The 11,367-nt window shown below is 42.6% G+C and overlaps 1 protein-coding gene across 1 annotated transcript; it reads right to left on the bottom strand.

Annotated features, from left to right (window-relative positions):
• Nucleotides 1-5,234: 5,234 nt before the first annotated feature.
• Nucleotides 5,235-11,359, bottom strand: LOC120700298. The gene is made up of 13 exons (XM_039984528.1): nucleotides 11,356-11,359; nucleotides 10,911-11,042; nucleotides 10,655-10,697; nucleotides 10,022-10,191; nucleotides 9,669-9,850; nucleotides 8,799-9,575; nucleotides 8,607-8,663; nucleotides 7,707-8,064; nucleotides 7,419-7,618; nucleotides 7,022-7,098; nucleotides 6,783-6,884; nucleotides 6,413-6,608; nucleotides 5,235-5,939 (listed from the first exon to the last, which is right to left on the bottom strand). Exons 1-13 carry the CDS (start codon nucleotides 11,357-11,359, stop codon nucleotides 5,850-5,852), a joined length of 2,388 nt encoding a protein of 795 aa, XP_039840462.1. The 3' UTR covers nucleotides 5,235-5,849.
• Nucleotides 11,360-11,367: the final 8 nt, after the last annotated feature.

Raw genomic sequence — 11,367 nt, 5'->3', positions numbered from 1 at the left:
AGCTTTTTCGTTCAGCAATTCATACTTGAAATGATCTAAATTTGTTAAAATTGCTTGAACTGTTCTTGAAATGGATTGAAAAGATCCAGGTGGGATTGCTTGTCGCACTGATCGAGTTTTCGGGACGGCTTACTTTGCACTTGTGAGAACCCGAGCAAGGCTGTGCATGACTGAAACGAGTGTCTTAAGCTTCTGATTGTCTTTGGCATAGGCTTGGCCTCGTTGCTAAGTAAAGCATAACAAGCTTTCAACCCCTGGCATTAAGAATTGCTTGATATAATTTGATTGAAAAATGAATGTTTGCACCATGCTTTGGCAGTTTTGGCTCACCTGTATGAGTATGATTAGCACTGTTTTCTTTTCCCTACTTGTTAGTGCTAGATCATGGGTGGTGCTTTTATTTCTCCTAAACTGAACTTGTCTAGCTCTAGACTGATTTGATATACCCTATGAGCTAGATGCAGGTCTTATTTATGGATGCACACGTGCTTGTGACTAGATGTTGCTCATATCCTTGTATCTCTGAATGCTTTCACTTACACCTCCTGCATTGCATTCATTGCATAGCATTTGTTCAGGGGGAGTCTCAGCTTCAGGGGGAGCTTGATGTGTGCATGTGCCAACAAGGGGGAGAATTTTGGGAGAAGTGATCGAACAAGGGGGAGACTTGTTTGATTTTTGAAAAACTTATTGTGCACAGGTCTTTGAGAGTGCATCATTTTTGGAGAGTTGCACTTGTGGGAGGGAAAAGCTTTGGTTTGTGAGTATCTGCTTTGTTTTTGGCTCCTGGTTTTCCTCGTTTTCCTACCACTTCCAGCATGACTGCGTCGAGCGTTACCTCTGTCTTTGAGGAGTCATATTTTGGCTTTTGATCGATTGCGTCGAGCCGTTGCCCTTGTCTTAGGGAATCGATTTGTACTTGAGTAAGTGACAAGTCTTGACTTTCTGAGCTTTTTGTTACTTGCTTGAGTTCTTCACTTTCTTGTTTCTATTTTATCACTTCTCTGTTTTCAGGTGGTGTGTTGACAATGCACTCATCAAGGGGGAGATTGAGGAACGAGAGTACTCTATCCTGCCTGTGATGAGTGAATTGTCAACCGTGCGGTGTGATCGTGCGCTTGGTCTTTGGATTGCAGGTACACAGGCGTCGAGTGTTGACGGAGAGTTACCGTGGAGGAGCTCAGGCCGGGCGTCAGCTGTGGCGTCCGCTCCTGGATCGAGGATGCAAGCGGCGACGGAAGGCGGGTTTCTTGGTTTGCGCCACAAAACCAAGCAGGCGGACGGCGGTTGAAGACGCCAAGTCGTGGAGGCACGGGCGTCGATCTCGGGACTGACGGAGGTGACGGGCGTCGACGGCGTCTAGGGCCTCGCTGCGGGCGAGGAGGTGACAGGCGTCGGGCGGCGTCTAGGGTCGTCAGAAGGCCGAGGCGGGAACGGCGTCTAGGGCCATGGCGTGGAGGCGGGAATCTTCCCGCGCGATGAGCTTTGGCGGTTTTCTCAAAACCGGCCACCTACCCGGGTTTCACGGACCCCTTCAAAACCGTGGACCGGAACTTCGTCGACGTGGCGGCATCGCAGCAAAGAATTCGAGTCGAAGAAAGAAACTCCGCCGTCGATTGAGTCTGTACAGCGAGCTACTACAGACTCGACCAGTCTGTCCGGTCTGGCCGCAGCAGCTGGGTATAAATACCCCTACCAGCCCGTGGCTGGTTGAGTCTCTTGAGTCTTTTTGTATTCTCTTCGTTTTTCCTTTTCCCTGCCCCTGCTCCAGGTTAGGGCCAAGGACTCCAACGCAATAGAGGGTTAGTGTTTAGCTAATCTCTCAATTTTAGTGGGTAGGATGACGGGCGGATGGCTCTAGCTTTGTATAGGTGAATTCCTCTGAAATTTATGAATGAAATCTTGTTGAGATCATCTATGTGTGCTGAGTATTCGTTCTCCCCTTCCTCTCTTGCGTTTTGGGTTTGATTTCTCCTCTTTTGGGATGCTTCGTGTTTAGAGGAATCGAGCCCTTGGATTCGTGCTTTGTTGAACTCGTTGTAACGATTCCGATGCATCTAGCCTAGTGCCAAACCCCCTGGAATCGCGAGTTCTCACAAATTGGAGGTTTTGTGTTCTTGAGAAAATCCCAATCCACTTTGATTTTCCCCCGAATAATCAAGATCCTTTAATCTTTTGGGAGAGATCTCTTGGGGATATGTTCACGGGACAGGTGTGAAGGTATCCTCCAAGTTTCGTTGGATTTAGACTTCGTTTGCTCAAGATTTGCCATTTGGAACTTTGGTTGCGGACTGTCTGGGAGAGACCGGTCTGACCGGTCTGACTCATCTGAGCTGCTGTTTGGGGAGTTTTCCGTATTGCTTCCGTTTCTCTTCCTAGGAGTTTTTGCTTAGAGATAGTCCATAGCTTTTTTTTAACCTAGGTTCGAGGGCTTGTGGTGATTTTCGGGATATAGGCCAACGGATCGATTTCGAGAGAAATTTTAATCGGCTCTCATTCACCCCCTCTGATCGCCAGTTTCGGTCCCTCGGACCATGGCACCGGAGCGCCGCCGCCACATTCGCCGCCGCGTTCGCCGGCCACATAGGATCGAGTTCGAGGAAGTCGTGAGCAGTAACGACGACATAGCTAGGCCGCCACCTTCGCCGGTGAACGTCGGCGGCAGGAACGATGATGTGCATGCAGCAGGATCATCATCAACAAGACTTGCGGCCTGCGCTACTGCCGCTGCCGGACGACGACGCGTACCAGGAGCAGGAGGCGCAACTGGTGGACGATGAGGCGGCTTACAACAAGAAAGCTCATCTTATTTTTTTCTGTGCGTGCATGTAACATTCATAACGTTTCTAGCTTTCTTGTATATGATATACACTCATCGATCCATGCAGTAAATGATATCAGCATATATTCTGGTGGGTGCACTCGATCGATCAATCCGGCCCCTTTTAATTTCGTAAACGTCCTACATTTGTATATGCAAGTATGCTGAGACCAACTCTTAATTTATGATGTAGAAAGAAGGTAAGTAGACAAGGACAAGATGCACATGCAGTGAAGCTGTTGCTGCTTCGGCAAACAGCTTTAACTCAAAAGGACAAAGCTCAGCAGAAAGAGTCAACAAGAACACCATTACATAATACCAAATATCCATTCATTCAGTTTAGTACCGATTCCGATTCACATCCCATGTTTGCTGCATCATCCATCCAGACAACACAAACAACTCAAAGTTTTACGATGCATCTCCGAATAAGAAGAGTGCCTACAGCTGTCAGTTCATCCTAATAAAGAAGAGACTTCCAAGTCTCAACTGTTTCATGGTCACTTGATTGTCAGAAGCTACGTCAATCCACCATGTCAATATACTTCTAGACGGTCAGTCACGTGATCCACGTACTAAACTTTAGTCTCTGTCACATTAAAAAGAATTTTACAATTTAAAAATATTAAATAAAGTCACATTACAAAATTAATTGCAGAACTTGGGGCTAAACTACGAGATGAATCTAATAAGGTACATTAATTCATAATTAGCGAATGGTTACTGTAGCATAACTCTTATAAATTATGAATTAATTAGGCTCATTAGATTCGTCTAGCGAATTAGCACTCATCTGTATTTAATACTCTTAAATAACAAGATTCTCTTTGATATAATGAGTACTAAATTTTAATTCTCAAGAAACAAACAGGAATTCTCATGCTGCCCACCCCAACAGGCCGGCGGCTACGTGTGCAGTGCAGTGATAGGAAGGAGGCAGAGCCACAGCACGTCTCCCCTTATTCCCTGTCCTTCCTTGACTTCTCCTCTCTTTGGATGTAACGTAACTACCTGGCTCCACTTAGACCTGTTATTTTTTTAAGAGGCAGAGCCACAGCACGTCTCCCCTTATTCCCTGTCCTTCCTTGACTTCTCCTCTCTTTGGATGTAACGTAACTACTTGGCTCCACTTAGACCTGTTATTTTTTTAAGGACGTAGTGGTTATATTAAAATATGCGCGTTATTATGGAGGTAGAATGAGAAGTTATAGAAAAATGGTGGTAATATTATATTTTTAGCAATTTAAGATGTTATTTTGCACTTTGAATTTAAAAAACTTTGCTATATATTAATAAAGTTGTAGATTTTGAAATTCTAGGCAACTTTTGTATTGATCATTTTTTGATTTGAAGACGTTTTGATATTCAAATTGTTGGTGCAACGGGCCGTATGCAAACATTTGTGCAATGAATTACGAAAACATTTTGAATTTTAAAATTTCACTCTATAATGAAGTTGTAGTTTTTGAATTATTAATCAAATTCTACGTTGAGCAACTTTTGATTCCAATATGTTTTGGTGTTCAAATTGTACGTATAATGTTGCTCGTGTAGAAATAACGGATGTAACATATTGTGATTTGATTTAATTAAAATCCGAGGGTTTTTTTCTGAAAACATCACGACAGAGGACAGAACGGCGGGTTGATTTTATGAAAAGTTAAGATTTTATTTGCGAATTTTCTTATACCTGCATTGTTGGACTGTGGGTTGATTTTGAGAAAAGTTGAGGGCTTCTTTGTAAAATTTCCTTAGAGAGGAGGCCGGACCGTAGGTTGATTTCTATAGAGTCTGAGGACTTTTTTGTAAAATGGTCAGAAAACGCAAGATCCGGACCGTCCGCTTGGCCGTTGGGCCGGTGATGTGGCCACACTGGGGTGCAGAAATCATATATAGAGATTATTATAATACTAAAAAGCTCATAAGGGCAAAAAAGACTTTCTTGGGCACGTATGGAAAGGACCTACTCCTAAGATTTCACTGCTCCTCTCTCCAACCATATAAAGATAAGAGTTGCCAGCGTCTCAAGTGATTTACTGCTCCTCTCTCTCCAGTCCTAAATGGCCCAACAGCAATATGACAGTAATCGATGGAAGTAAATATCAATGATTTGCATGCAGCTGATAATAAACGATTAGTTTGGTTTTTGCCCACGCATCAAAACTCAGAATCAGAAAGAAAGCGAATAGAGACAATAGTGAGTCTGTCAATAGAGACAATAGTGATACTCCCTCCGATTTTTTTTAAATGACGTTGGGACATCAAACTTTAGTTTATTTGTAGTGTAAAGTTTTGTCTGAAACGTCAAATATTAAGGTACGGAGGTAGTATATGAGTTGATCAAACCAATTGGCGAATTATTAGTTGACTGCCTATATAGGAGAAGCAGCATATCAATCTTAATTATAGTACAGGACAGGAACACTATTAATTATATTGCTCGTACATAATACAGACAGCACAAACACTTGCCCTGTGGAGGAAGCAAGTGAATTGAAGAGCAGGTTAATACTAATTTTCTGCTACGCCTGAGCCGCTGACGCCTGGCCCTGGCTATGGCGAGGTGAAGGGTCCTCGTACAAGTCTAAACGTTCCCGAAGAACACATAACGCAATCATAAAGATGAAGATGACCAAAGAGAAAACCAGCTCCAGGTAGTCCCCGACACTTGACGCCATAGCAGGATCGAAGAGGTGGCCATAGCTACAGTTGAGGAGGTCGAGATGGAGGAAGAAGAAGAAGGGAGAGGAGGTTAATTTGGAGGATTAACTATATATAAACAAAATTTCCATGGCTGCAGACAGACACAAACAAGGTTTGTCGAGTGATGGCTTATCTCGAACCAGAAAGTTCCTTCTGAAATGGAGTTGATACCTTTTCTATATCCAAAAGCAAGCAGAAGACCGGCCGGAAAAGCCGACAACATGGCCGTTAAGGGAATACTAGCGTAAAGCATCTTCATTCATGTTATGTCATTCACATTGATTCGATCTCAGAAGCTACGTCAATTCACCATGTCAATATAAGGTCAGTGAACAATGGCGGAGCAGTAGCATCTCTTCCCAATTGACTTCAGACCAGTAGTCACCCAGCCACAGCCTTCCTTGTATCGCTCCACCTGTCCACAATTGTATTGCCCCAACAAGAATCAGAAAAACGAAATGATAAAAAATGGTGTTTTTTTATCATTGCTCAACCTATCCACAATTGTATCACCACAATTGTTCTACGAATCATTGCTCAGTGTTCCAATGAAATGCAGCAGACACTTCAATGCGAGACTGATATGGTAACAGATCACATATGCAGTAGAAGAGACAAGAATAATGAAACTAAGTGCTTAATGAACCCAACAATCCATGTCCATCTGAAGCTGATGCAAGCTGATACGATAATAAACGATATATGCAGCCGATGCAGGGAAACCCTTGACAAGTACTCGTTCAGTGTCTGCCTCACAATCAAAAACATGCAATTAAATACAAGGATTTTCATATTTGATTCTTGGTGCCAAATTAGTTGAGTAATTAATGCAACACCAACAGCAAAATGGACATGCTAAGAAATTTGTCTCTAGGAGTAGGTACCTACCACATCCAAGATTGTATCTCCTTCACCTTTCACCCCGCCAAATGTGAATATTGAGCCACCAAGCACAGCTGAAGAATGGTATCCTCTGGTGTAGCTCATGGGTTCAACCATCACCCATGAAGGCATCCTTGGCTCGTACATCTCAACGGTAGCTACCATTGCTTTAGCCCCAGTATCATAACCACCAATCGAGAATCTACAAGAAAATACAAGACCAAATTACTTCAACAAAAGATATACCCCCTGATGCACATCTGCATTTGATTTGACAGGTACAAGTTCTATAACATTTTTTTTAAAAAAAAGGCACATTCAACGTATCTTCAGTTCATTGTTTTAACGTACTATAAAGAATCAGCTACTAACTTACATCTTCTCATTAAGCACTGCAAGCGTATGACAGCCCCTTCTTGCACTCATCATTGGGAGCATTTTCCAGTTAGGCTCTCGAGGATCAAGCCTCTCAGCAGAGCTGGTGACACACATCACAATGTTAGTAGAAAAGTTTTCTTGCGTTCCTCTCACTTCAAATAAGTAATAATTTCGCTGCCATGACAGATCAAAACTGAACCAATCAAGTACTAAGTACAGGCAGGAAAAGGACAGTACCTCAGATATTGAGCACCATTGAAGCCACCAACTGCATAAATCACACCATTAAGTGCTACACCAGCTAGAGAAAAGCGCTGAAAAACAAGGTGACAAAAGTCAAGCAAATTAAAGAATTCATCATATTATGGAGAGTGTCCATCAGCAAATATTTTTTCCAAAAAAAGAATGACAGTACAGGAAACTGAAATGGAATCAGGAATAGTTTTGCATCATCATAGAATTACACACTTTTCTTTTTTGAGGAAATGCTTATTATGTCCCCTAGTTATTTATATCTTAGGATAATATGTGCACATTCCACTAAATGCTTCAGTAGTGTACTAATGTATCAGGAAAAAAACATTCCAAGTATAGAGTATAGACCAAATGAACACCAGGAAAGTGATCCTGATACCTTTTCTAGCATAGGCTGATTCTTTATCCACTTTCCATGAGGAGGATCAAATATCTCAACGTCAGAGAAACACTGACTTCCATCTCCACCACCAAAAGCATAGATTCTCCCATTAACACTAACCCCAGCAAGGCTCCCCTTGTCACGAGTCAATGATGGGCATGTGGTCCAATCATCACGGCTTCGGTCATAACAGTCAACTTCATGCAAAAGATAAATGCAAAATCAGGACAGAAATTGCAATATGAGAGCTCAGGATGGAATTAAAATTAGAAATCAATTACCAACCTGTATCAAACCAGCAAGCACCATCACCACCACCGAGAACAAATACCTTGCCATCTAATGCAACAGTTGAAGCATATGACTTCCCAACAGGCATTGGTTTGAGAGGTGTTAGTATATCCAATGAAGGGGAAAAGGAGTCTAGTGATGGCAGAAATGAGAAGCCATCAAAACCACCAACTAGATAAATGACATCTTCTGAGCCCAAATATTGCTCAACAAACTGGTTAAGTGAATCATCTAGGGTTAAAGGGTTTATTTTTGAATTCAATGTCTTCACTGTGCCCTTTAGTTCCACAATTCTTTTCAGTAACCTCTCATTCACCCCTTGTAAGTGTTGGACCTCTTTGTTGGACCAAGCCTGCATTTCGAACATAAATTAGATCTGACCCTTGTAAGAATTTTCGAGGACTTCCACGCTTTAGTCAAGAACATATGATATTCCTCACCAGAATTAAGAAACTTAAATTTGAAGTATAATCATCAGGTAAACCAATTTATGACTATGCCTCTGTTTATATAGAACCAGCTTCTAACAACCTAATAATTGTCCTAACAAACCAACTTACTGATCTAATATCTCTCCTAATCCTTATTTCTTGACTTAAAGGATAGATGGGCTGGTCCTCCGGCCACCCATAACAGAAGAATAATTTAAAAAAATCATTTAATTTATCCTGCCTTATTCTTCGATTTCTAGTAAGCAAGTAGGTGTGATGCCACTTTCTTTATTCACTTGTTCCTACTTTTAGTGCCTTTTCATGCTAAGGTATATCAGGACATCTGTTATGAAGTGCAATTGCTGGTTTACATTGTGCATATAACAGGTCATAATTTAAGCTTGCATGGCCCGGTATAACAAATGTAAGGCATTTCAACAGGTTATAGCATATCAGAAGAGACCTGCTTCTTCTCCATCAGCTCTATGCGCCCAGATAACTCTTTAACTACATCTATCAGCTGCATAAACAAAATTTGTGTGAGAAATTTGGAAAATATAGACCAGTAAGCATTTTAGCAAGACAAAATGAACTTATTCACAAAACAAGGATGAGAACATGAGATGCAGCTATAAGCTAAGTCCAGAGTTCTAACCTTGGCTTCTGTACATGATTCAGAGTCTAATAGTTGCACCAGCAAATTAGAAGGGCCCATGGAGAGCTGATTAGCTTCAACATCTAAGGTTTCTGGCAAATTAGAGTGTCCATCCAGAATTGCACATTTGACCTCCTGGGCATACTTGAAGCTATATGCATCATTGTCTTCAGTCTCAGTAGCATTGGCATACAAATCAGGATTACACTGCTGCACAGGCAAAGCTGCATGCCCTTCTAACACTTGGTTGAAACTAAGCACATTTGTCTTCTTATCAGAGTGTCGCTGTTGTTTCATTTCAACCTCCTGATCTGATAATGCACACCCCTCTCTCTCCGTTGCTGTGTCTCCACAATCCAGATCATCAAAACCATTAGAAGATTCATTATCTGAACTCGCATGTTCCTCATCCACATCTCCTTTCACGACTTCCTCAAATTTGTTCTTCTTTACCATGTCTGCATATGAGTTTGCAACCTTTCCTGGTTTGACCTTCGCTTCATGCTTTGGTGCCCATACAGGTGACGATACTAACTCTCTCACATGCTCATCAGCTGGTGTTGCAACAGGGGGCATCCAAACATTGTTGGGAGGAGGAGATGGAGTAAACATATCCATCAAAACACGTGTCTGAGCATGATCCAATTCAAATTGAAAAAAATGCAGCTTCTTGCCAGGGACACTAGTGGGTGTGTTCTGATAGTAGTTGGCTACAATAGCATTTCTGAACTGATTCTCTGCTAGCGGAAAACACCACACCCTTACCCGCATCGCAACCTAAATAAACAAAAGGGCATTACATGCACTTAGGTTTTCACTGAGAGTCGGTAAGAAGATGGCATTCATAGATACAAAAGCAAGGGATTGTACCTGGGCAGGAAAACTTGTCTTTCCCTGGCCATCATTTGACCATGCATTTGATTCAGGACAGAACTTACCACTGCCTGCAGCTTCATATATGCCATACAATCTGCGATCATCATAATTGAATAGGAAGAGACGCAGTCCTTCCTTAATGTTTCGTACATAGGAGATATGCGCTCTTGGCAAGCCTGAAATACCACATGAATGGTTACTAAGTCAGCGGATTACCTAACAAATTGCTATACTTTGGTATGCATGGCATATATTCCCCTTGGAGGAAAATAAAACAAATGCACTAAAGGAGTAGCTTAGTTCTGCAAATACAAAATTTAGAGAATAGTCGTGGTTAAGAGAAATACCGAAAAGTTGCCATGAGTGACACTCTGCAATGGTATTGTTTGTGCAACCAAATATCACAGCTCCAAGATCTTGTGGTTGGAGGTTTCTTGCGGAAATGGACATGTTTGTCGGCCTGGTACTTTTCACAACCTGGCTCCACAAGGATTTGCTCTTCGCCTTTGTGCTGGTGCTAGCAAGATGAGAAACAAAAGGAACCAAATAGTGTCAACAATGTCTCAATGAAGCTTAACCCTGTGAAATATGCCAGGTGCATTATATGGTCAGGGCCTCAGCGCAGTAATAAAGTGCAGCAACAAATGCAATTGTCCCTCTTTCCTGACTGCTGATATGTACTAGCACATGGAGATAAATAAAGCAAGAAACAAATGAAAGGTGGAGTGAAGCAAGAGGTACAGTTGCATTGCATTTTTTTGGAATTGGAACGGAGTACCAAAATCAGTTGAGTGAATGCCTCAGTACTAGATGGAATTGTTACAGTAATTTCCCAGTCCAAGCACAAGATAAGATTTTTCACGTGGGTCTGCGGGGCAAAATCAATGAAGAAAGCAAACAAGTTGGACATGAAGTCACTAATAATTATGACAGGAAGAGACATGCTGAATTCATGAACAATCAGAATTAGGGGGAACAACCTAGACGGCAGTTGATGAACCGCAATCCCCAGCAAACCCTGCTCTGTTGTGGAATCAGAATCAGTGGCCTACATACACTAGATACGGCTGACGGGTACATTGCATTGCATTATCGGAAAGGAGAAGTAGTGAAATCCCATCTAGAATCATGAGCATATATATAAGCACAAGAGAGAAGGATTTGGGTGGTGAGCGGGGCAAAAGCAAGAAAGAAGTGGGGGTTCGAAATGCAGATGGGGTATACAGACAGTGGTACCTTGAAATCGGAGGAGGAAGAGGAACGGGGCGGTCACACTGCAGTGCACTGAAATCTCGGCCACTTGGGGTGAGTCCAAGAATTCCGGACCTCGTTTCCTCCTCCGCTTGCGCTTGCAGAGGAGGGGTGGGGCTTAGCGAGTTGGCGTGGGGCTTGCAGAGGAAAGAAGGAAGAGGATGGGTAAAAGTAAAGTGAAATGGCAGAGAGGTGGGTGGGTGCCGTCATGTTGTATGCGTGTCTCAGTGTGTATGATAACTCTGTTCGGCAGCTCCAGCAGCCTCCAGCCCAACAATTTTTTTTTTCATCCAGCTCCAGCATCAGCTTCCAGCCACCAGCCAGTCAACAGTATTTTTCTCTCACACCACTCCAGCCACCAGCTCCAGTTCCAATCCAGCGAACAGAGTGAATGTCAGTAGATACAGAAGAAGACGCTGCTATGGCCGGCCCATGGGAATGG

This window comes from Panicum virgatum, chromosome 3K (assembly GCF_016808335.1).
Source record: "Panicum virgatum strain AP13 chromosome 3K, P.virgatum_v5, whole genome shotgun sequence".
Taxonomy (NCBI): Eukaryota; Viridiplantae; Streptophyta; class Magnoliopsida; order Poales; family Poaceae; genus Panicum; species Panicum virgatum.
The sequence above is the reverse complement of the archived record's forward strand: the minus strand, read 5'-3'. Positions and strand labels throughout refer to the sequence as shown.